The 27,004-nt window shown below is 46.0% G+C and overlaps 1 protein-coding gene across 1 annotated transcript in view; it reads right to left on the reverse strand.

Moving 5' to 3' along the window:
* The window catches only part of sptlc3 (serine palmitoyltransferase, long chain base subunit 3), a 180,802-nt gene that overhangs the window by 138,070 nt on the left and 15,728 nt on the right, over positions 1–27,004 (reverse strand). Inside the window, exon 2 of the mRNA XM_085981668.1 lies at positions 16,013–16,204. Coding sequence (XP_085837794.1) covers positions 16,013–16,204 — 192 coding nt within the window. The remainder of the gene's footprint in view (positions 1–16,012; positions 16,205–27,004) is intronic.

Raw genomic sequence — 27,004 nt, forward strand, 5'->3', positions numbered from 1 at the left:
CTTTTGCGACCACTTGAAAGAGCAGACGGTGCCTCGGGTTTAACGTCTCATCTGAAATTCGGCACCTCCGACAGTGCCGCACTCCCTCAAGGTGGGAAAGGAGAGAAAATAACGCATTAATGGAACGCAATGGTCTGGTGTTTCCTCTTTGGGGGCAACCTGGAGTCTGCACCCGAAATTGCGCCCATTTTGCCGATGTCACGTTACACCTAAGTATCCTCCCAATCTCAGTAGAATACGTTTGAACTCAAAATGGGTGCAATCAGCATAAAGAACCAATGCCCAAGGGATCATCGAACCTACACAACTTCTTTAGCATCTTAAAATGAAAAGTTTCAACTCATTTCGCTGTCATTCATGCATCAGACACAGCAAGTTTAAGAGCCTGCACTTGGGTAAGCTTTTCAATTTTTAAGAGTGACTTACACTTTTGCCATAAAAATCCATTCAAACAGATAACACGGAGCCCGTCTCGGTGAGGATAAATCTTTTTTTAAAACGCTCAACAAAATTGCAAACTGAAAGACCAGAAAAATGATTGTTTCGCACCGTGCCTGAAAATCTGGTTACGATGCGGAGACCCCCCTCCCCCTGAACAAGTGCGATTGGCGGATACTCGCATGAGAGTCTGGGGCAGGTCCAGTTTTGTGGGCGGAGCTTTGTTTGTATGGAAGATTTGACGGACGGACGTTAAAGATTGAGGAGACTTGGGCATATTGTAGTTACGCACGTCACTCACTTAGGTCCAAAATTCTGCAATCTTTTAATCCGTGTAATTGGTTTGCAGCCAGATTACTGGTGTATCTGGGTGTAAATCGTAGAATCATAGAATAGTACAGCACAGGAGGCTGCCATCTGGCCCATCGAGTCTGTGTCAGCTCTTTCGAAGAGCAATCCAGTTAGTCCTACTCCCCCGCTCTTTCCCCATATCCCCACAATGTTTTCTCCTTCAAGTATTTATCCAATTCCCTTTTGAAGGCTACTATTGAATCTGTATCCACCACCCTATCAGGCAGTGCATCCCAAATCCTAACCACTCGTTACGTAAAAATGTTTTTCCTTATGTCACCTCTGGTTCTTTTACCAATCACCTTAGATCTGTGCCCTCTGGTTATCGACCCTTCAGCCATTGGAAACAGTTTCTCTTTATTTACTCTATCTGAACCCTTCATGATTTTAAACACCTCTATCAAATCAAAATGTGGAGGAAACACCAGGCCATTAAAAATGGATGCCGTTATTTGTTTTAAGCATACTTTTTGCTGGAGACTTCTCTCGACGCAGAGTGTCCAAAACCACTTACTGACACAGTAAACATGGAATACCAATCATCCTGTACAAACTGCTTTCTTTGTGCACACATTAGTTGCTGCTATATCAATCGTGAGTGTACGGCCACCTAATGCAGACTAGATTGTACAAAACAGGTCTGGAGTCAGGGTCTTTACACTCCAGAGTGCTTGGCTTTATATACTGGTGTGTCCTACATTAAAATCTGCATCCAAAGGTTTAGGCACAATTGAACTATTCATCCTTTTTTCCATGCATGCTCCCCACAGCAGCCTAAACTCTAGATTACATAACTCTTAGACTTTGCTCTTGAAATCAGATAGTGATCAATAATATCAGAGGAAGCACTGGATTTTATTACAGTCTTTTATCATTAAGCATCCATATGAAACTATGCTGTGGCTATCACATGTGAACGCTTCTGTCATCATCAGCAAGGCCCAGAGAAGGTCAAAACCAAATAACTCCCATGGGGTGGATTATCTTTGGAATTCTCTACCCCAGAGGGCTGCGGATGGTCAATCGTTGAGTATATTCAAGACAGAGATCGATAGATTTTTCGGCATCAAGGGATATGGGGGCAGGGTGGGAAAGTGGAGTTGAGGTAGATGATCTCATTGAATGGCGGAGCAGGCTCGAGGGGCCATATGGCCTACTCCTATTTCTTATGTTCTTACGTTACATACCCAAGGATGGGTGACCCTGGAGAGGGTGCGCGCGGTGTCCACCGGTACGATTAAGGCTTTCCGTGACTGATGGGCACCGTAGGGACATAGGCGACACGGGTGGCAACATTATTAAATTTTTTAAATATCCTTTATGATTTGGGTTTCTATTAGTTATGCCCATCTAACAAAAGTGCCCTGTTTTTTAGATTTTTGGGTTGATGACAACTGGGGCAACCCACTGTCTCCTTTTGGGTTTTAATTAAAAAGGGGCACACCCGAGGAGGCTGTCAGATTAGGGAGGAGATGTACAAAGCACCAACAGTGTCAGGAAGGAGTCAATGAATACAAGGGCGAGCCCAAGCCAATGTGATAGTTACTTTCAAAAAGGGACGGAAACCAAACACAGGTAACGAGAGCATGCATTAAGTTTGCATCAACAACTAGCAAAACAGTGTATTGATTAGCAACAAGGATTACTTATATGAAAATAACCTAGTACAATAAACTCTTGTTTAAACGGCACTTAATCATCCGGAATACTTTAATAACCGGCAAAATAGATAACCGGTAATCTTGCCGAATCCATCCAGCACTCGTTTTGCCGAGTCCGAGTCTCCCTTGGTAGCCGAGTTAGTCAGTGGTTTTTATTTTTGTTTGTGTTAAAAATTGCCTCGGTTGGTATATCCCTCTGTTATCCAGAATTTTTCATCAACCAGCACCATCCTGGTCCCATAGGTGCCGGATAAGAAAGAGTTTCCTGTAAATGGTAGCCAAGATTATTTCAGAAGAGGCAGGTCCTGTTTGGCCAAACCTCCCAGGAAATTGCTTTGATGTAGTAAATCCAGATTTCCGGATTGCCTTTGATAAATGACCTGCCCGAAAGGCAGTTACAAAAGCTAAAGGCGGCAGATGTTCCGGAGGATCCAGCTCAGAGAGCAGCAGTATCAGTTATTGGAAGTGATGTTAGGCTGGGGCGATACACGGAGTGGAGTACTTAAAAGTTTGGTGCTGGGGCCTGTGCTACATTTAGTAACCGTGGCCCCCGATTTTATTGCGGGGCAGATTACTCCATGCGAGGGGGTCTTGGGCGAGCAATCAGCTCGCACACTGAGGAGATCTTAACTGCCACCCGTGTCGCATTTCCACATCCAGGCCCCGACTCCCGGTGGGACACAGGAGAAATCACTGCCTGGCAGGAGCGGAAAATTAGGCCGTAGGAGGCTGGACCTAAAAAACGACCACCGCCCCCTCACCCCGAAGCCTTGGCCGTCAGGTTAAGGTTGAGGGAGGGTGATCGTGATCAGGGGAGGGGGCGTGGAAACCCAGGGCAAAGGAGGCCCACAGTTTCCTAGCAGCTTTGGCCTAACGAGTAGGCTGTCACACTCTCCCCTCCACCCACCCCCCCTCCTGCTCAGGACTCCAGTTAAAATAGCAGATTACTCCCCCACACCCGATGAAATCATCGGCACCTGATCTGCATATTTAAAAAGGACCCCACCGGCTTGGGGCGGATGTCCTTTAGAATTGCAGGCGGTCAGAATTGGGGTGGGAAAGGAGTGGGCAAGACCTCTACTCCATTTTAACCGCCCCCAGTCTAGTTCCCGCCAGGTGTGAAAAATGCAAATTGGGGCCATTGATCTTAAAACGCAATCCAAGTTGATCAAGTTCTCAGATGCTATAAACTGAGGAGGAGCAATAGGGAGCAGATTCATAGCCAAGGAACCACAGAATTTGCAAATTAAATTCAACAGAGAAGCGCAAAGCATTAAACATGGGAAAGAAAGAAAGACTTGCATTTATATAGCGCCTTTCATGTCCCAAAGCGCTTTGCAGCCAATGAAGTCGTTTTGAAGTGTGGTCACTGTTGTAATGTAGGAAATGTGGCAGCCAATTTGCGCACAGCAAGGTCCCACAAACAGCAATGCGATAATGACCAGATAATCTGGTTTTTTTTAGTGATGTTGGTTGAGAAATAAATATTGGCCAAGATACCAAGGAGAACTTCCCTGCTCTTCTTCATAATAGTGCCACGGGATCTTTTACGTCCACCTGAGAGAGCAGACGGGGCCTCGGTTTAGCTTCTCATCCGAAAGACGGCACCTCCGACAGTGCAGCACTCCCTCAGTACTGCACTGGAGTGTCAGCCTAGGTTTTTGTGCTCGAGTCTCTGGAGTGGGACTTTAAGCCACAACTTTCTGACTCAAGCGGCGAGAGACCTACCCACTGAGCCACAGCTGACAATTATGATACGCACACTTACTCAATGAATGATGTTGAATCTCTCATGGAAACTTGACATCATTTACCATGTCAAGTGATACAGGACCAGCAATCAACAAAGCAAACAGAGCGCTGAGCTACATTGCCAAATCAGCAGTGTGCAAGTGTGAGGCTATCATGTTGAAGCTGTATAGCACTCTGGTAAGGGCACACCTTAATTGAACATTAAGCTTTGATCACCATGGCACAAGGGAAACATCAAACACTACCAGCAGTCAAGGGGAAAGCAAAGGCCACGAGGCTGAACGCGAGTGCACTCCTTTATTTCCTTTATCCATTTTCTTTTCTTCTCCCCATTATAAAACGTTTTGGGGTATGTTCTACGTTAAAGGCACTATATAACTGTAAATTGTTATTTTATTTAAGCTAATTGATAGATGTACACATAGACACGGTGTCAGCCGTGGCTCAGTGGGCAGCACTCTCGCATCTGAGTCAGAAGGTTGTGGGTTCAAGACCCACTCCAGAGACATGAGCACCAAAAATCTAGGCTGACACTCAGTGCAGTACTGAGGGAGTGCTGCACTGTCGGAGGTGCCGTCTTTCGGATGAGACGTCCCTCTCAGGTGGGCGTAACAGATCCCATGGCACTGTTTCGAAAAAGAGCAGTGGCGTTCTCCCCAGTGTCCTGGCCAACATTTATCCCTCAACCAACATCACTTAAAAAAAAAAAAAAAAACCTGATTATCGGTCACATTGCTGTTTGTGGGAGCTTGCTGTGTGCAAATTGGCTGCCGTGTTTCTTACATTACAACAGTGACTCCACTTCAAGAGTGGCTGTGAAGCGCTTTGGGGCATCCTGAGATTGTGAAAGGTGCCGGGGAGAAAATGCATTGCGTGTCTCCCCTTTTCATACGGCATTTTTGCACGGTCTTTCCTGTGACTTGTTTCTAACCTACTTTAAACCTCATCGTTGATGAGTCTTACAACTCGCTTTATCCAATACCTCAATATATTGTGCGCATTCAGGGGAAGGGATTCATGGTGGCACTGTGTACCCTCATTCCAGCCTGCTGTGCCACAGATTGATAGTATGTAAGATCACCTCCACATTTGTCTACAACAACAGCTAGCATTTATATAGTGTCTTTAACGTAGTAAAACCTCCCGAGGTGCTTCACAGGAGCGATTATCAAACAAAATTTGACACCGAGCCACATAGAGATATTAGGGCAGGTGACCAAAAGCTTGGTCCAACAGTTAGGATTTAAGTGAGGGTCTTAAAAGGAGGAAAGAGAGGTTTAGGAGGGAATTCCAGAGCTTAAGGCCTAGGCAGCTGAAGGCTCAGCCACCAATGGTGTAGCGATGGAAACCGGGGATGCACAAGGCCAAAATTGGAGAAGCGCAGAGATCTCTGAGGGTTATAGGGCTGGAAGAGGTTAGAGATAGGGAGGGCCGATGCCATGGAGGGATTTGAAAACAAGGATTAGAATTTTTTAATTGAGGCGCTGCCTGACCGGGAGCCAATGTAGGTCAGCGAGCACAGAGGGTGATGGGTAAATAGGACTTGGTGCAAGTTAGGATACGGGCAGCAGAGTTTTGGATAAATTGGATATCAGCGGTCTTGTCACAGAGGGAAACCAAGCTACAGGCCAGACAATTCACTGCAGGGAATGAGGGGAGATTGGAGAGGTACTTCCCCAACAGGCTCTTCCTTGCATAGCTGAGCATTGACAGAGGCCAAGTAGCTGGTTGTCTGCCTGCCTCACAATTAAAGTCGCACTCAAAAGAAAAGTAAAACAGAGTGAATTCCCTTCTTTTATACAACTGGGATGTTGCATCGAGACTACATTATGGAAAGGGCAGATAATAAAATGCTGTGGCCAACAAAATTAAGTAAACTGCTTAATTTGTTGTATTAAAATTGCACTATCATGATGAAACTGTTCAAGAGGCACCGTCATCGTGAAACCATGTTCAAGGGTCACTATCAGCACAAAATCACATTAAAAGGAGGCGCAGTCATCGTGAAGGCATTTTTAAAGGGGCACTCTCCTCACAAAGTCTTGTTAACATAGAATTACATAGGTTTCAATCGAATTAATGGATCACTATTATCACGTAGCTGTGTTAAAGGGACTCTGCCATTGCGAAACAATCTTAAAGTTCTCCTGCTGTCCTAGCTAACCTTCATCTCTCAATTAACATCAATAAAACAGATTATCTGGTTATTTATCTCATTGCTGATTATGGAAACTTGCTCAGCACAGATTGTCTATTGTCCTATGTTAACAGTTAACTCCAAAAGTACTTTGGCTGTAAAACGCTTTGGGATGTCCTGAGGTTGTGAAAGGCAGTATATAAATGCAAGTTTATTCCTCTTTCTAAAAGGGCACTATCGTGAAGCCATTTTAAATGGGTAGTGTCATTTTGAAACTATGTTAAAGGGATACTCATGAAACTAGAAAATATAATAGTCACCAAGAAATCAAACAGGGAATTCAGAAGAAACATCTTTACCCAGAGAGTGGTGAGAATGCAAAACCCGCTACCACAGGGAGTAGTTGAGGTGAATAGTATAGATGCATTTAAGGGGAAACTAGTTAAGCAGGAGAGAGAAGGGAATACAGGACTGGTTGGGCCGAATGGCCTGTTTCTGTGCTGTATATTCTATGTAATTCTATGAAACCATACTAAAGACAGAAAAAGAGCCAGAAGAGCAATATATCATTTTATCACAGTAACATCACATGCAAGTGATACGTTGGTGCACTTTGACTTGATTTATGCAATTGAATTGAGTTTGTGAGCAATATAGAATGCCCTTTTAAGGACTATCCCCCATACCCTTCAGGTATGGAATTTAAGCAGTGCTGCTGCACTGGTGGGGGAGGGAATTAAATTACAGACTGTGGTGTATGTGCCTTTAAGAGCCCCCTGTGTACTGTAATGCCGGTAATGGCCACTCGAGCTATATAAGCCTGTATATCATCTTGTATCTGTTAGTTCACCTCCAGACTTTGTTCAGTAAACATCTGTGAAACCTACTCCTGCCTTCCGTGTCTCTATTAACACACGGATACAACAGTGGCGACGAAGTGGAAACGGACTTACCTGCAATTCGGCAGCACCTCAAGAAGATCGATTCCTCAGACGGAAGTCAAAGAAAAGCAAGAAAAAAAAACTGTGGTTTCACCAGCTAGCCGAGCTGGTGGCAGGTACTGCAATAATCCTTCCTGGGCAGCGGGCTGGGGCTCCATCGGCTGGCTCTGCAGCGGGGCCGAGCAGCGAAGGCGGAGGCAAACACAGACAGAGGGGGGGAGCACTCGGGAGACGGCCGGCGCTGCAAAGCAGGTCGGCATTTGGACAAGCAGAGGGAGGGAAAAGTCCCAGAGAGTCCGGCGGGAACGAGTCTCCACCTGTAAATAAAAACCGCGGAAAACAGCGTTGTCAGCAGCAGCAGCGGCGGGAGGCGCCATTTTTTTCCCCAAGATGCCTAAGGCTGGCAGAAAAAAAATCAATAAAGAAAAGTACAAATGATGACGGACAGTAGCCCCGAAGACCAGAAGAGCGATAGCGACTCCGGAAACAAGAGACTAAGCTCTCTCAAATTACATAATGTAATTGCCAAAGAAGATTACCAGACCATTTGGGTTACCCTCACGATAGCGGGATCCCCAGTTAAAATGGAGCTAGATACAGGATCGGCTCTGACCGTCATAAGTAGACGGGATTACGAGCGGCTATTTCCGCATATACTTTTGAAAGACACATCCATTATCTTGAAAACATATACGGGGCAGAAAGTATACCCCAAAGGGAAAATAAATGTGCCTGTTGTATACAACGGCAAGGAAATACAGAAGTTGTATTTATACGTTCTGCAAGATGGTGGTCCACCGCTGTTGGGACGTGAATGGATCAGGAAGATACGTTTGGACTGGCACTCCATTCAGGCACTGATGGTGACCAGTAAGAAAAAAAATGATGATGACATCATACCTGAACGATTAAAAGACATCTTGGCCAACGCCAAAGAAGTGTTCCAACAGGAACTAGGAACCTTGAAAGGCGTCACCGCCTCAATAAAGGTGGAAGATGCGGCAATTCCCAAGTTTTTTAAGGCAAGGCCGGTGCCATACGCAATTCGTCCAGCAGTCGAGGCAGAGCTGGAGAATTTGGAAAAGACAGGCGTGTTATCCAAGATAGATTGGAGCGAGTGGGCAACACCCATCGTCCCGGTCACGAAGAAAACGTTAAATAATGATAAATCTGAACAGAGAAAAATTCGCATCTGTGGGGACTTCAAGGTGACTGTAAACCCAGTCCTTCACACGATACAGTATCCTCTTCCGAGGATAGAAGATATTTTTGCCTCACTATCCGGAGGGAAACGTTTCACAAAAATTGACTTGGCACAGGCATATCTACAGATGGAGGTTGAGGAGGCCTCTAAAAAGTATCTCACAATAAACACACACAAAGGCCTGTACCTGTACAATCGACTGGTTTTCGGAATAGCATTAGCTCCAGCTATCTGGCAAAGAGCTATGGAACAAGTCCTGCAAGGGATTCCTGGGACTCAGTGCTACCTAGACGATATCCTTGTAACAGGAGAAAACGACAACGAACACCTTGCCAATTTGGAGAAGGTACTCACTAGGCTGAGAGAACGGGGCCTACGAGCAAACCGCCCCAAGTGCGAATTTTTCCAGAAACAAATATCATATTGTGGCCATTTAATTAATGAAGAAGGGTTGCATAAGTCCCCTGAGAAAATTGAAGCGGTCATAAAAGCACCAGCACCTGAAAATGTCTCACAATTAAGGTCATTCCTGGGATTGATAAATTACTACCATAAATTTTTACCGAACTTGTCAACTGTTCTGCACCCTCTTAACGAACTGCTACAAACGGGAGTAATTTGGGAATGGAGCGAGGACTGTAAACGTGCCTTCCATAAATGTAAAGGCTTGATCACGTCCAAGGAAGTTGTGGCTCATTACAACCCATCACTGTCAATCAGACTAGCATGCGATGCATCCCCTTACGGCGTAGGAGCGGTATTATCACAGATTCCCTGATGGCTCAGAATGGCCGATAGCTTTTGCGTCACGCTCATTGAACTCAGCTGAGCGTGACTATGCCCAGATCGACAGGGAAGCACTCAGCCTGGTATGGGGAGTGAAGAAATTCAACCATTACCTACAGAGACAAAAATTTACCTTGTTGACTGACCATCAACCCCTCGTCTCCATATTCAACCCTAAAAAGGGTGTTCCCATTATGACAGCGCAAAGGCTACAGAGGTGGTCCCTTTTCCTAGGGGCACACCAATATGACATAGAATACAAAGGATCAAAACAGCATGGGAATGCTGACGGTTTATCCCGCCTACCGTTGCCAACGGTAGAAGAGGCACCGACAGTAGATCCAGTGGAGATGTTCCACTCAACCATGGTGGAATGTCTACCAGTAACAAATTCTGCCATTGAAAAGGAAACGAGAAATGACCCGACTCTCTCACGAGTCTACGATTTAACGGTGAAGGGATGGCCAGCACATGGCGAACCACTGTTGCCAGCATTCTCGCAAAGAAGAGAACAGCTGTCAATGTGCCGAGGAACCTTGATGTGTGGATCCAGAGTGGTGATTCCACCCAAACTCCAGGATAAAGTGCTAAAGGAGCTTCACGAGGGGCATCTGGGTGGAGTGAAAATGAAGAACCTAGCCAGAGCGTTTGTGTGGTGGCCAGGTATCGATGGAGACATCGGAGAAATGACCAAGAGCTGCCTAGGATGCCAGAAGGTCCAAAACACCCCACCACAAGCCCCTCTACATCCATGGGAGTGGTCCTCATCTCCATGGCAAAGGGTACACATCGACTTTGCTGGTTCATTTATGGACTCAATGTTCTTAATCGCGGTTGATGCACACTCCAAGTGGCTGGAGGTAATAAAGATGTCCTCCACCACCACGGAAAAAAACATCACAGTATTAAGGACCATATTTGCCAGGAATGGGCTGCCTGAACAGATCTGTTCTGATAATGGACCGCAATTTGTGTCCGAAGAATTCAGGAAGTTCTTAAAAAACAATGGGGTTAAGCACTACACGTCCACCACATACCATCCCGCCACCAATGGATTGGCTGAAAGGTTTGTCCAGACCTTCAAGAAGGCCATAAAGGCCATGGGTAATGAAGACATAAAACTTCAGCATAAGGTAGATAACTTCTTGTTTGCATACAGGAATGCAACACATGTGGTTACAAACCAAACTCCCGCCATGATGTTCTTCAATAGAAGCCTAAGATGCCGGCTGGATTTGATCAAACCAAACATCAGAAGGGACGTGGAGAACCGGCAATTTCAAAGCATGAATGAAAGGCCAACTAGAACCTTCCAGATAGGTCAACAAGTTTTGGCCCGGGACTACCGTACCGAGAAATGGCAGCCTGGAACTATTTGCACACGACTAGGACCGCTGATGTATACCGTGGACATTGGAGAAAGCATAATAAGGTGCCATGCTGACCAGATCATAGAGTCATCCGAAAAGGGACAACCTACACCACAACTCTATACGCCTAATGATGAAGTAGAGATACCCATAGTATCTACCTCCGATCCGGTGATACTGGAACCAGATGAACCCGACACTGGCATTCAAGCCGAATCAGCCTTGCCAAAAGAACCTACTACACCACCAGAAACTACTACACCACCGAGGCGTTATCCGGACCGAGTCAGGAAGCCTCCAGAAAGACTGACTTATAATTGATTAACTGCAGCAATGTGTAGATTATTGTTCTTGTAACATGTTAATTAATGATTACTTAAAATATTATGTACTGGTTGTCTAAAAGGGGAGGAATTGTGGTGTATGTGCCTTTAAGAGCCCCCTGTGTACTGTAATGCCGGTAATGGCCACTCGGGCTATATAAGCCTGCATATCGTCTTAGTTCACCTCCAGACTTTGTTCAGTAAACACCTGTGAAACCTACTCCTGCCTTCCGTGTCTCTATTAACACACGGATACAACACAGACAATGGCAGCCCATTGGTGAAATGAAGTGTTCGTAATGGCCGGTACAGTGACGACACTTCAAAAATACTTCATTGGCTGTAAAGCGTCTTGGGACGTCCTGAAGTCATGAAAGGCGCTATAGAAATGCAAGTCTTTCTTTCCTACTTCACCTTGTATTCTTTTCATCATTAGTAATTTCCTGACCTTGGGCTATATAAATGCAATGTCTCTCTTCTTTCTCTCTTTTCTTTCTACCATCCAACCACCCAAACCCCAAAATTCCTCTGTTCTGGGAGTATGTTACTGTCACAATGTTGACGAGCTGAGGAGGGTCTCCGCCACCTATTGCGTTATGATCCGCCAGAAGTGGAGTTGAGTGTCTCTCGTGTCCGCTGAGGTCCTAAGCTCTGGAATTCCTTCCCTAAACCGCTCTACCTCTCTTTCCTCCTTTAAGCCTACCTCTTTGACCAAGCTTTTGGCCACCTGCCCTAATATCTCATGTGGCTTGGTGTCAAATTTTGTTTGATAATCACTCCTGTGAAGAGCCTTGGGACATTTTACTATGTTAAAGGCGCAATATAAATGTAAGTTGTTGTTGCCGCTACCATGTCGAAGTCACAGACAGGGGTGGGACGGGCGCAATTACATCATCTGCAGGAAATCCTGCCTCTTTTGCCCCCAACATTGCATGAAGCAGGTGGTCAATCGTGACTCAGAGGCGTGAGTGCCGCCCACTGAGCCATGGCTGACACCTAAAATACTGCAGCTTAAGAGTTCACGAAAACTGACAAGTGAACTATTTGAAACAAGAAGGCCAAGAAATCTTATAGTTGCTGCTCTATAATGGCAAACATTTAAAGAAATATTTCATAATTTGCAATGAATATACATTCCCTTAAGGAATAAAAACAACACGGGAAAAATGGTCCAACCATGGGGAACAAGAGAAATTAAATTAAATTTATTAAAGGAAGAGGCCAATAATGTTGCCTAAAAGAGCAGTAAGCCTGAGGATTGGGAGGATTTTAGAATTCAGCAAAAGAGGACCAAGAAATTGATTAAGAAATGGAAAACAGAATATGAGAATTAACTAGTGAGAGACATAAAAACAGACTGTAAAAGCTTCTATAGGTATGTAAAAAGAAAAAGATTAGCAAAGTAAATGTGGGTCCCTTACAGGTTGAGACAGGAGAAATTATAATGGGGAATAAGGAAATGGCAGAGAAATTAAACAAATACTTTGTGTCTGTCTTCACGGAAGACGACGCAAAAAAAATTGCGGAAACAGTAGAGAACCAAGGGTCTAGCGAGAATGAGGAACTGAAAGAAATTAGTATTAGTAAGGAAATAGTACTGGAGAAATTAATGGGACTGCAAGCCGATAAATCCCCTGGTCCTGATGGCCTGCATCCTAGGGTTTTAAAAGAGGTGGCTATAGAAATAGTGGATGCATTGGTTGTCATCTTCCAAAATCCCAGATTCAGGAATGGTTCCTGCGGATTGGAAGGTAGAAAATGTAACCCCGCTATTTAAAAAAGGGAGAAAAAACAGGGAACTACAGACCAGTTAGCCTGAAATCAGTAGTAGGGAAAATGCTGGAATCTATTATTAAGAACTTGGTAACAGGGCACTTAAAAATAATAGAATTGGGCAGAGTCAACACGGATTTATGAAAGGGAAATCGTGTTTGACAAATCTGTTAAGAGTTTTTTGATGTTGTAACTAGCAGGATAGATAAGGGGGAACCAATGGATGTAGTGTATTTGGATTTTCAGAAGGCATTCGATAAGGTGCCACACAAGAGGTTATTAAACAAAATTAGGGCTCATGTGATTGGGGTAATTTACCAGCATGGATTGAGGATTGGTTAATGGACAGAAAACAGAGAGAGTAGGAATAAACGGGTCATTTTCGGGTTGGCAGGGTGTAACTAGTGGGGTACCACAAGGATCAGTGCTTGGGCCTCAGCTATTTATAATCTATATCAATGATTTGGGTGATTTGAATGTAATATATCCAAGTTTGCTGATGATACAAAGCTAGGTAGGAATGTAAGTTGTGAGGAGGATGCAAAGAGGCTGCAAGGGACATATAGACAGGTTAAGCAAGTGGGCAAGAATATGGCAAATGGAAGATAATGTGGAGAAATGTGAAGTTATCCACTTTGGTAGGAAAAATAGAAAAGCAGATTCTTTTTTAAATGGTGAGAGATTGGGAAATGTTGGTGTTCAGAGGGACCTGGGTGTCCTTGTACAAGAATCACTGAAAGTTAACATGCACGTACATGAAGCAATTAGGAAAGCAAATGGTATGTTGGCCTTTATTACAAAAGGATTTGACTATAAGAGTAAAGATGTCTTACTGCAATTATATAGGGCCCTGGTGAGACCACACCTGGAGTATTGTGTAGTTTTCGTCTCCTTACTTAAGAAAGGATATACTTGCCATAGAGGGAGTGCAATGAAGGTTCACCAGACTGATTCCTGGGATGGGGGGATTGTCCTATGAGGAGAGATTGAGTAGACTAGGCCTATATTCTCTAGAGTTTAGAAGAATGAGAGGTGATCTCATTGAAACATAACATTCTTTCAGGGCTTGACAGTGTAAATGCAGTGAGGATGTTTCCCCTGGCTGGGGAGTCTAGAACCAGGGGTCACAGTCTCAGAATAAGAGGAGAAATTTCTTCACTCAGAGGGTGGTGAGTCTTTGGAAGTCTACCCCAGAGGGCTGTGGAGGCTCAGTTGTTGAGTATATTCAAGGCAGAGATCAATAGATTTTAGAATATTTCAGGAATCAAGGGATATGGGGATAGTGCAGGAAAGTGGAGTTGAGGTAGATGATCAGCCATGATCTTATTGAATGGCGGAGCAGGCTCGAAGGGCTGAATGGCTTACTCCTGCTCCTATTTCTTATGTTCTTATGAAGCCCCATCTCTGTGATTTTCCAAAAAATATATATTTATATAATATATAAATATATATATAGGTTTCCCGCAGCACTGCTCATGGACAGTGAAAGGATGCACTAAAGTGAGACAGGAATATTAAGTCAATTGCCCACGGCATTGCTCATGGGAAATGGAGATCAAGTGTAGTCTTCAGCTGACAAGGGACCAGAGGGCGGGACATATTTCAACCAGTGCACAACAAATGTAGTTCACTCCTCATTTTAAACTCTAACATCTGTCCTTAAGATCTGACATTAAGATTTATAAATTGTAGAGAAGTAGAGTGGGTTGGAGCACAAGAGTTTCTCTGCATTACAGGCTAATGTATTGGGAGATGAAAAACTGAGGCACTACAGTGTTATCAGAGTGCAATTACATCGCAACAATTTTCCACAGATAGTTTCCGTAAACAGGATGTAGGAATTTAAAATGGAAATGCACGCAGATGCACGCTTTAAACATTTTAATATATTTCATATTAAAGCGGATAAATACACTGGTGTGCTGTGGTATTGAAGCATTAAAGCGAAGAAAGATCCAGGTTCTATTGTTAGCCTGTGATGAGTCAAACGCATTGGCAGCAACGAAATAGCCTCAGCCTTCCCAGGCTTAGGAGAAAACAATTGGACTCCTCAGTTACGTGGATAGACTGGAGAAGCTGGGGTTGCTCTCCTTAGAGCAGAGAAGGTTAAGAGGAAATTTGATAGAGGTGTTCAAAATCATGAATGGTTTTGATAGATTAAATAAGGAGAAACTGTTCCCTGTTGCAGAAGGGTCAGTAACCAGAGGAAACAGATTTAAGGTAATTGTCAAAAAGTACCAGGGGCGAGATGAGAACAATTTTTTTCACGCAGTGAGTTGTGATCTGGTTTGCACTACCTGAGAGGGCAGTGGAAGCAGATTCAATAATAACTTCCAAAAGGGAATTGGATAAATACTTGAAGGGGAAAAGTTTGCAGGGCTATGGGGGAAAGAGCAGGGGAGTGGGACTAATTGGACAGCTCTACCAAAGAGCTGGCACAGGCAGGATGGGCTGAATAGCCTCCTTCTGTGCTGTATCATTCTATGCTTCTATACTGTTGATTGCTTTGAATAACCTTTCTTTGAATTAGAAGGTTGTGGGTTCAAGTCCCACTCCAGAGACTTGAGCACAAAAATCTAGGCTGACACTCGAGTGCAGTACTGAGGGAGTGCTGCACTGTCGGAGGTGCCGTCTTTTGGATGAGATGTTAAACCGAGGCTCCGTCTGCTCTCTCAGGTGGACGTAAAAGATCCCACGGCACTATTTTGAAGAAGAGCAGGGGAGTTATCCCCGGTGTCCTGGCCAATATTTATCCCTCAATCAACATCACTAAAAAAAATGGTCATTATCACATTGCTGTGCGCAAATTGCCTTGTAACGTTTCCTACATTACAACAGCGACTACGCTTCAAAAGTACTTAATTGGCTGTAAAGCGCTTTGGGATGTCTTGAGGTTGTGAAAGGCGCTCTATAAATGGAAGATTTTCTTTTTGTTTTTACTTGTGTGAGGGTCGGAGTGGGGTTGTGCAGGCTCCTGTCCCATTCGAATAGTCCACCAACAAACTCTACCTGGGTTCACTACAACATTTTAACAAGCCACTTGGGTGAAGTACGGGAGAGGTGCAGCTTGGCATGAAACCACAAAGCAGCATTAGTCACCACTTTCAGGAAAGGCAGGTTTAAAGGAAGACAGAAAAATCGAATGGAAATTTGGAGAACACACAAAAATCAACCTAATTCACACAGCGTTGAAAAATACATTTAGAACGGTATTTGTCTTTGCATTAAATATTTGAATCAAGCACACTGCTCCGCTTCAGAGCGAGACAATCATACCTTTTGCTCCTTTCTCTCCTGAGCTGCGTGACATTTTTCGAGACCCCAGGAACGCAGGAAGTCTCTCAAGTATCCGAAGAGGGTTACAATTCCATAGCCCATGTAAGTGAGGACAGGAACATATATTGGTGGCTGCTCAAAAGATTCAGAGAAAGCCTTCTTGTAGTGTTCTGGCGTGGACTTGCCGTTGTGCTGTGCGGAAAGAAAAAACAAGATTTCTTAGTGCTGTGTTGCATTCTCTTCATTCACAGACTGCGTCATGGAGCTTCACCTCACCAGCATCAGCAACAGACTGTGATGTCTCACTTGGCAAACTTATAACAGTCTCCTCTTATTTCCAACTGCTTAACATTATGGTAAAACAGCGCTTACTGTGAAGTTATAGTCAAGGTTGTAGACACTTAATACTGGGCACAGTTCTGGTCTCCATATTATAAAAAGGACATAGAGGCACTGGAGAAGGAGCAAAAAAAAAGATTTACAAGGATGATACCAGAAACTGAGAGGCTATACCTATCAGGAAAGGTTGAAAAGGCTGGGGCTCTTTTCTCTAGAAAAAAATAAATAAGGCTAATAGTGACCGAATAGAGGTCTTTAAAATTATGACGGGTTCGATAGAGTAGAGGCAGAGAAGATGTTTCCACTTGTGGGGGGAGACCAAAAGTAGGGGCCATTAATATAAGATAGTCATTAATAAATCCAACAGGGAATTCAGAAGCAACTTCTTTACCCAGAGAGTGGTTAGAATGTGGAACTCACTACCACAGGGAGTAGTTGAGGCGAATAGTATAGATGCATTCAAGGGGAAGCTAGATAAGTATATGAGGGAGAAATTAATAAAAGGTTATGCTGATGAGGTTAGGTGAAGAAGGTTGGGGGGGGGGGGGGGGGGGAGGCTCCTGTGAAGCATAAACACCGACATGGACCAGTTGGGCCGAATGGCCTGTTTCTGTGCTGTAGACTAGATGTAATTCTCTGTTATTTTGGCGAGTGAGAGGGAGGAAAGCATCTATTAGCTTTCCATTTTTCCATTCCCTTTTCAGATTTCCCTGAACTTTGCTAAACAGGCAGGTATGCAAATTTCCTCTAGGTCTGTCTTACTGCTATTGGGCAGCCTGCTAAGTGACTATAACTATCACAGTGAAGACTCACTCACTGGATTGCCTTCCCTTTAGCTGATTTTCCCTGTCCACCTCCAGCCCTACAACCCGCCGAGATCTCTGCGCTCCTCTAATTCTGGCCTCTTGCGCATCCCCGATTTCAATCGCGCCACCATTGGCAGCCGTGCCTTCAGCCCCAAGCCCTGGAATTCCCTCTCTAAACCTCTCCCTCCTCCTTTAAGACGCTCCTTAAAACCTACCTCTGAACAAGCTTTTGATCACCTGCCCTAATATCTCCTTATGTGGCTGGGTGTTAAACTTTGTTTGATAGTCACTCCTGTGAAGCGCCTTGGGGCGTTTACTACATTAAGGGCGCTATATAAATACAAGCTGTTGTTCTGCCCGAGATCAGCTTACTCAGCACAGACCAGGAATTTAACCTGGGATCTTTGTGACCTCTATGTCTCTGCCCCACACTGGAAAGTGCTTTTCTCAATTGAGCCATTGGGGTCTCCAGCTCCATTTTAAAATTTCTTAACTCGATCAATTCTTCTTCTTCTCGTTTCTTCATTATTTTCCAGTTCATAAAATGATACAGCACAGAAGGAGGCCATTCAGCCCATCGTGCCTGTGCCGGCTCTTTATTATTAGCTCCCACTTTATCATAACTTGCTAACCAGTCTTAGCCATGCTGGAGTTTTTTTCTCCCCTGGACAGCTTTCATGCCTATCTTAACTATACAACTCTGCAATGGGACAGTATGTTGCTCATAGCATTTAATACTTATTTTTAGACACCCAGCAGATTCTCTGCAGTGACACACATTGAAATCTAGTGCCCATCTAAAAATAAACACTAGCAATATGAGAAGCACGCTCCCTCTGCAACACCCAGATCCACTCCTCTATCACCCCCAACACCCACGTCCCTTCCCATGCAAGCGCAGGAAATGTAACACCTGCCCTTTCACCTCCGCCCTTTCCACTGTCCAGGGCCCCAAACACTCCTGCCAGGTGAAACAGCGATTTACTTGTACTTCTTGTAATTTAGTATACTGTATTCGCTGCTCACGATTGGGTCTCCTCTACATTGGGGAGACCAAACTCAGATTGGGTGATTGTTTTGTGAAACACCTCCTTTCAGACTGCAAGCATGACCCTGAGCATCCCGTCACTTGCCATTTTCATTCTCTGTCCCATCCGCACTCTGTCCTCGGCCTCTTACACTGTTCTAATGAAGCTCAACGGAAGCTCGAGGAACAGCTCCTCATCTTTTGATTAGGCACTTTACAGCCTTCCGGACTCAAGATTGAGTTCAATTTCAGATCATAACCACCGCTCCCATTTTTTTTTTTTTTTTTTTTTTTTGACAGCAGCTGTTGGTAATGATTCTGCTGTTGTCATTTTCAGCTCCTCTAGACCCATCTTTTATTTCTTTACTTGTCCCATTACCATCTCCTTTTGCCTTGTACCATCATCCCTTTTGTCACTTAATCTCTCCTGCTTTCCATTCTATCACAGACCTGCCCTTTCATTCTTTCCTCCCTTCCCCCCTTTCCCTGTACTTGCTTCAAACCTGTTAGATTTCTAACTTTTTTCCAGTTCTGATGAAAGGTCATCGACCTGAAACGTTAACGCTGTTCCTCTCTCCACAGACGCTGCCTGACCTGCTGAGTGTTTCCAGCATTTTCTGTTTTTATTTCAGATTTCCAACATCCGCAGTATTTTGCTCTTGAAAAACACACTTGTCACCCTGGAGAAGCAGTGTGCTGATGGGAAAGCTGTGGGTATTTTTAGGTTTCATTGATAACAATTAATTAATAACTTAATAGATAAGGTAATTGATAACGTCTTTACCCAGAGAGTGGCGAGAATGTGGAACTCGCTAACACAGGAGTAGCTGAGGCGAATAGCGTAGACACCTTTGAGGGGAAGCTAGATAAACACATGAAGGAGAAAGTAATAGTGTAATGTATATACCTTTAAGGGGGGAACTACTTTTTACAGCTCATGTATACTGTAGTACCGGCAGTGACCACACCTGTATATAGCACTGAGTAGTAATCTGTACAGTTCAGTTCCAGAGTGAGCCACGTTGAGTAAACACCTGTTGTCCCGTTCTCCTGCAGTCTGTGTCTTACTACTGACGGACACAACATTGGCGACGAGGCAAATTCGATCCTACCTGCAACTCTGCATCACCTCCCAGGGATTCGTTCCTGGAGACCAGTAGATTGGAGGTCAAGGCCAGAGACACGGGCGTCGACCACGGGCAACCGCCCAGTCATCCAGCAGAGACTCGAGAATTGCGGGGGAGGTTGTTGAGAGCCAGGCTTGGCTTTCCAGTCGCGGTGGTCCAGCGAAATGGGCTGGCAACAGGTAGTGCGCAGACCCTTCCCGGACAGCGGCGGGCTAGAGCCCGACCGAGCGGCACAGAAAACGGCCGAGCAGCGTCGACGGGAGAGAGAGAGAGAGAGGGCAGAGTGCACAGGGCGCAGCCGGTGTTCAGGGGCCGAGCAGCGTCGAGGAGAGGGAGAGAGACGCGCAGAAACCCGCGAGGCGCCGCCATTGCCACGAGGACTGTCGAGAGCGGCGTTTGCCGCAGCGCAGGAGAAGCGCGCAAAACCTACAGGGCGCCGCCATTGCCATGAGGACCGCCGAGAGCGGCGTTGGCAGCAGCGGGGGAGGAAGGAAAGCGCGGGAGACGCCATTTTAAGCCACACCCAAAATGCCGAAGAGTGGCAGTATCATCGCATTTGACAATGAAGTCGAAGATTGGACTACATATGTCGAACGAATAGAGGTATACTGCAAGGCAAATGAGGTGTCAGATGACAAGAAAGCGCCGGTATTGTTAAATTTAATGGGTGCAAAGACGTATGGCTTATTACGAAATCTAGTAACCCCAGCGAAGCCAGTGGAAGAGAGTTTTGGAGACATAGTGACGATACTACAGGAACATTTAAACCCCACACCGTTGCTGATAGCAGAAAGATTCAAGTTTCACAAACGGAACCAGCATAAGGATGAAAGCAATGCTGAATATTTAACAGAACTGCGCAAACTATCGAAACACTGCCAGTTTGGAGCGGGACTGGCAGATGCCTTAAGGGACAAGTTTGTGTGTGGGCTTCAAAGTGAAGGAACCCAGAAACGGCTTTTATCTGAAAAGGACCTTACGCTGGACAAGGCTTTCAGCATTGCGGTATCATATGAAGCAGCAGCACGGGGCGCTGCAGAGATACAACAGAGACCACAAGAATATGGCATAAACGAAATGTCATACAGAACAGAGAAGTGCTATCGCTGCAGCAGAACAACACACGACCACAATGTTGCTGGTTCAAAGACAAAGTGTGCAGACAGAGTGGAAAAGTAGGACACATAGCACGAGTCTGCAGGTCGGGAAAGAAAACCAACAATAAGAAATCTCCAAAAGAAAAGTACAAGGTGGTACATAAGGTGACGGAGAATAGTTCAGACGAACAAAAGAGTGATACCGACTCCGAAAACAGGGAGCGGAGTTGTCTGAAACTACATAATGTGATCAAGACGGAGGATCACCGAACTATTTGGGTCACTCTCAAGATAGCAGGAGTCCAGGTAAAAATGGAATTGGACACAGGATCAGCCCTAACAGTCATAAACCGACAGGACTATGAGCAGCTATTCTCACACATACCCTTGAGACACACAAAAATTATTTTGAAGACGTACACGGGGCAAAAAGTCTACCCCAAAGGAAAAATAAGGGTGACCGTTATATAGAACGGTAAGGAAACACCAAAACTAGACCTGTATGTATTGCAAGATGGAGGACTACCATTACTGGGATGTGAATGGATCCGGAAAATACAGCTGGATTGGCATTCCATACAAGCACTGACTGTGGCTGCCAAAAAGGATGACGACGTCACGCCTGGGCAACTGTCAAAGATCCTAACTGACATGAAAGAAGTGTTCCAGCAAGGACTCGGAACACGAAAAGGCATGACAGCAACAATTAAAATCGAAGAAAACACAAGCCCAAAATTTTTTAAGGCCAGACCGGTACCTTATGCGATCCGCCCAGCTGTCGAAGCAGAGCTGGAGAGGTTGGAACGTTCAGGAGTACTGTCCAAGGTAGACTGGAGCGAGTGGGCTACACCCATCGTCCCTGTGATGAAAAAGTCGTTGAGCAGCACGCCTGGGGAACCAAGGAAGGTTCGCATCTGTGGGGACTTTAAGGTAACAGTGAACCCAGTCCTTCACACAGTGCAATATCCACTTCCGCGGATTGAAGATATTTTCGCCTTGCTATCTGGAGGGAAATGCTTCACTAAGATTGATCTGGCCCAGGCGTATCTGCAAATGGAGGTAGAAGAAGCATCAAAAAAATACCTCACAATCAACACCCATAAAGGTCTCTACCAATACAACCGGCTGGTATTCGGGGTAGCATCAGCTCCGGCTATTTGGCAAAGGGCAATGGAACAAGTCCTGCAAGGGATCCCAGGGACCCAGTGTTATTTGGACGACATCCTGGTCACGGGCGAAAATGACAGTGATCACCTCGCCAACCTGGAGCAGGTGCTTACTAGATTGAAGGAATATGGGCTCCAAGCTAACCGCCCCAAATGCGAGTTTTTTAAAAAACAGATCTCGTATTGTGGCCACGTTATCGATAAAGAGGGGTTTACATAAGTCCCCAGAAAAGATTGAGGCAGTAGTCAAGGCTCCAGCACCGGAAAACGTGTCACAACTGAGGTCGTTCCTCGGGCTGGTAAACCATAAGTTCTTGCCAAATTTGTCTAAAATACTACACCCACTGAACACCCTACTGCAAACTGGAGTGCCATGGAAGTGGAGTAACAAATGTAAACGAGCTTTCCAGAAGAGCAAAACACTAATCACATCGAAAGAGGTATTGGCCCATTTCAACCCAGCACTACCAATTCGGTTGGCGCGTGATGCGTCACCCTACGGCATTGGAGCGGTGCTGTCGCACAAATTCTCGGACGGCTCAGAGAGGCCAACAGCCTTTGCGTCACGATCACTAACCTCAGCCGAGCGTAACTACGCCCAGATTGACAGGGAGGCCCTCAGCCTAGTGTGGGGAGTGAAAAAGTTCAATCACTATCTGCACGGGCAGAAATTCACCTTGCTGACTGACCACCAGCCTCTTGTCTCCATTTTTAATCCGAAGAAGGGCGTTCCGGTGATGACTGCGCAACGACTACAAAGATGGTCACTCTTTCTAGGGGCACTATCTATGAGATTGAATATAAGGGCACGAAACAGCATGGAAATGCTGATGGGCTATCACGCCTGCCACTGCCTACTGCGGAGGAAGCACCAGCAGTGGATCCTGTCGAAATATTTCATTCGACTATAGTTGAATACCTACCGGTAACTAACGCTCGTATAGAAAAGGAGACCCGAAATGACCCGACACTGTCTCGGGTATATGATTTGACGGTGAAGGGATGGCCAGCACATGGCGACTCACTGTTGCCAGCATTCTCGACAAGGAGAGAACAGCTGTCAGTGTGCCGGGGGACCTTGATGTGTGGATCCCAAGTGGTAATTCCACCTAAGTTAAGGGATAGAGTGCTCAATGAGCTTCATGAGGGTCATCTGGGAGGGGTAAAAATGAAAAGCCTTGCCAGGGCTTGTGCGGTGGCCGGGAATCAATAAACAAATCGAGGACCTGACCAAGAGCTGCTCAGGATGCCAGAAAGTCCAAAATGCACCACCACATGCCCCTCTACACCCATGGGAGTGGCCCTCATCTCCATGGCAACGGGTGCATATTGATTTTGCTGGTCCATTCATGGACTCAATGTTTTTAATAGCCGTGGATGCACACTCGAAATGGCCTAGGTCATCAAAATGTCCTCCACCACCACGGAGAAAACTATTGCAGTCCTACGGACCATTTTTGCCAGGAACGGCTTGCCAGAACAGATTTGCTCCGATAACGGACCACAGTTTGTGTCCGAAGAGTTCCGGAGGTTTATGCAGAAGAATGGGGTAAGGCATTACACATACGCCCCGTATCATCCAGCCACAAATGGATTGGCTGAGGGGTTCGTACAAACCTTTAAGGCGGCAATAAAGGCTATGTACAATGACAACATTCCGCTGCAGCGTAAGGTGGACAATTTCCTGTTCGCCTACCGGAATGCGACACATGCAGTCACCAACCAGGCCCCGGCCATGATGTTCTTTAACCAAAGGTTAAGATCTCGCCTGGATTTGCTTAGACCAAACGTACGAAGAGATGTTGAGAGTAAGCAATTCCAGCACATCCATGAGAAGCCAACAAGGAGCTTCAATGCAGGGCAACCAGTCTTGGCCCGCGACTACCGAACAGAAAAATGGCAGCCAGGAACGATATGCACACGGCAAGGCCCACTCATGTACACAGTGGACGTTGGGGAGAACATCGTGAGACGCCATGCTGACCAGATCCTAGAGTCACAGGAACAAGTCGACCCCATGCCTCGCCCATACGTACCTGGTGAGGAACCCGACGTACAGGTCGCATCTACCCCAGAAACAGTAGCATCGGAAGCTGATGACCCAACCGACGACAGGGTGCCAGAATCGCCTCCGCACCAAGAGCGAGACACTCGGGAAAGGCGCTATCCAGAAAGGATCATAAAGCCTCCCCAAAGACTAAATATATAAATGGACTATTTTCAGCTAACGTTGTATGTTAAAAGTGTTAATTGTAATTAGTTTGATATTTAATTGTTAAATGAGTGTTATGGTACTGTTAATCTAAAAGGGGAGGAATTGTAATGTATATACCTTTAAGGGGGGAACTACTTTTTACAGCTCATGTATACTGTAGTACCGGCAGTGACCACACCTGTATATAGCACTGAGTAGTAATCTGCACAGTTCAGTTCCAGAGTGAGCCACGTTGAGTGAACACCTGTTGTACCGTTCTCCTGCAGTCTGTGTCTTACTACTGACGGACACAACAAATAGGAGGATGTGTTGATGGGTTTAGATGAAGACGGTTGGGAGGAGGCTGGTGTGGAGCATAAACACCGGCATAGATCAGTTGGACCGAATGGCCTGTTTGTTCTGTAAATGATATGTAATTAACTATGACATGCGGAGAAATTTGTGAACACTTGATTGACTTTTAAAGAACTGAAACTGATGAAGTATTGACTCAAACTACTGACTTGGTTTTAAGTGCAGGTGCTGGAATTCTTCATCAGAATACCACTCAACAAGTAATCAAAAATCTCACTTGTGCTCTTTGTTCTTGAACGAACCTGTTCAAAATAAATTTCCCCCTTAAGAAATGCACCAAAAATCCTAATTGCAGTGACAAGAATGAGAAGTTTAAAGGGACAACAAAAAATGCAAGGTGACTGAACGCCATAAGGTCACCCACAAAGCAATAGAATTCCCACTCCAGAAACTCGAGCACACAATCTAGGCCGACACTCCAGGGCAGTACTGAGGAAGTGCCGTCTTTTGGATGAGACATTAAACCGAGGCCCTGTCTGCCCTCTCTGGCGGACGGAAAAGGTCCCATGGCCCTATTTTGAAGTCGAGCAGGGGAGTTATCCCCAGTGTCCCGCCCAATATTTATCTCTCATCCAACACCTAAAACAGACGAACTAGTCATTTATTTCATTGCTGTTTGTGAGAGCTTGCTGTGTTTCTTACATTACAAAAGTGACTACACTTCAAAAGTACTTCATTGGCTGTAAAGCGCTTTGGGACATCCTGAAGTCGTGAAAGGCGCGATGTACAGTAAATGCAAGTCTTTCTTTCACTGAAGTTTTAAAAAGAAATTAGTAGAATCCTGTGACATTGCTTCTCGACAAAATATCATTGTCAAGGGATACAGGGATCGGGCGGGAAAGTGGAGTTGAGGTCGAAGATCAGCCATCATTCGGCCCTACGAGCCTGCTTCGCCATTCAATATCATGGCTGATCCTCTTTCTCAATACCATATTCCCGCTCTCTCCCCATACCCCTTGATGACTTTTGTGTCTAGAAATCTACCTATCTTTCATGAACTTATTGAATGGTGGAGCAGGCTTGAGGGGCCGAATGGCCTACTCCTGCTCCTATTTCTTATGTTATGTAATGTGTGTACCTCTTTGGATCCGAGATTTGGCAGGAATCAAATTGAAGGCTGTGCAATTGGGGTTATTTTTATTTTTAAGGGGAACCTGGGTGATCTTTTAGGTACTGCTGCGAGGACAGTATTTTTTTTTATACTGCAGCCAACATCAGTATTTCATTCCTAGTTAGGTACGGAGCAGTGCACTGACACAGTTCCCACACCGATAGCCCGCTGAAGAGTGAAAGCATCAAAGGCTGGCTCGAGCACGGCAGCGGTTACTAAAAGCAAGATTGCAGTTGCTGCCATGTCCATAAATTGCCATCATTTTCTTATTACTCCACCATCAGAGTGGCAGGTAAGTGGCTACAACCATACAGGCTCTGCAATTTTACTTTTAATTTGAAAAAAGCTATCGCGCAGTTAAGGGAGAGCGAGTGATGGCAAGCTCCACAAGAGTGATGTCTCTGAACTGTGTAAATAATTGCAGGGTTGTCATTTAGCCAAGTACCTTCTTTTTAGTCTGTTGCTTATTTTCTTGAATTTTAGCCCTGTTCAAAATTATAATTTTCTTAATTCCAAATTTTATGTTTTTTTAGGGTCCCTCGCCCCACACTGATTTTCTCTCTTTAAAAAACCCCCCACTAAAAATAAAACCTATACAGAAAAGCTATTTTCTTTAAATTGGCAACAAAAGCTGACCTTAATAATCCCTACTTATCTGACTCTCTTCCTTGCATGCTTTCCCTCTTATTGTAATGTGCTTCAGCAAAGGGAACTTGCCTCTCTGCTCCTTCCATCTTCCCCTCTCCTCTCCACCACATCTCCTCGACCCCGCTCCTCCCCTTTCCTCCGCCTTCCCCTCCCCTTCTTCTTCCCCTCTCCTCTCTCCACCCCACCCCCCTCTCCTCTTTTCACCCTCACTATCACCCCTCAACCTCTCCCCTCTCTCACCCTTCACCAGCTTCCCCTCTCCCCCCTCACCCTCTCCCCCCCTCCCCCTCACACTCTCCCCCCTCAACCTCTCCCCCCTCAACCCTCAACCACTCAACCTCTCCCCCCTCCCCCTCTCACCCCTCCCTCTCCCCTCTCCACCCCTCAACCTCTCCCCCCTCATCCCTCAACCTCTCCCCCTCAACCTCCTCACCCCTCAACCTCCTCACCCCTCAACCTCTCCCCCCTCAACCCTCAACCTCTCCCCTCTCCCCCCTCACCCCTCAACCTCCCCCCTCCCCCTCCAACCTCTCCCCCCTCCCCGCTCAACCTCTCCCCCCTCCCCCCTCAACCTCTCCCCCCTCCCCCCTCACCCTCCCCCCCCTCACCCTCCAACCTCTCCCCCCTCCCCCCTCAACCTCTCCCCCCTCAACCTCTCCCCCCTCAACCTCTCCCCCCTCACCCTCTCCCCCCTCAACCTCTCCCCCCTCAACCTCTCCCCCCTCACCCTCTCCCCCCTCACCCTCTCCCCCCTCACCCTCTCCCCCCTCAACCTCGCCCCCCTCCCCCCTCAACCTCTCCCCCCTCAACCTCTCCCCCCTCAACCTCTCCCCCCTCAACCTCTCCCCCCTCAACCTCTCCCCCCTCAACCTCTCCCCCCTCACCCCTCAACCTCTCCCCCTCACCCCTCAACCTCTCACCTCTCCCCCCTCCCCCTCAACCTCTCCCCCCTCCCCCCTCAACCTCTCCCCCCTCCCCCCTCAACCTCTCCCCCCCTCCCCCCTCCCCCTCAACCTCTCCCCCCTCCCCCTCAACCTCTCCCCCCTCAACCTCTCCCCCCTCAACCTCTCCCCCCTCACCCCTCAACCTCTCCCCCCTCACC

Source organism: Somniosus microcephalus, chromosome 3 (assembly GCF_052327205.1).
Source record: "Somniosus microcephalus isolate GS21.2 chromosome 3, FLI_Smic_1.0, whole genome shotgun sequence".
NCBI classification, from domain to species: domain Eukaryota; kingdom Metazoa; phylum Chordata; class Chondrichthyes; order Squaliformes; family Somniosidae; genus Somniosus; species Somniosus microcephalus.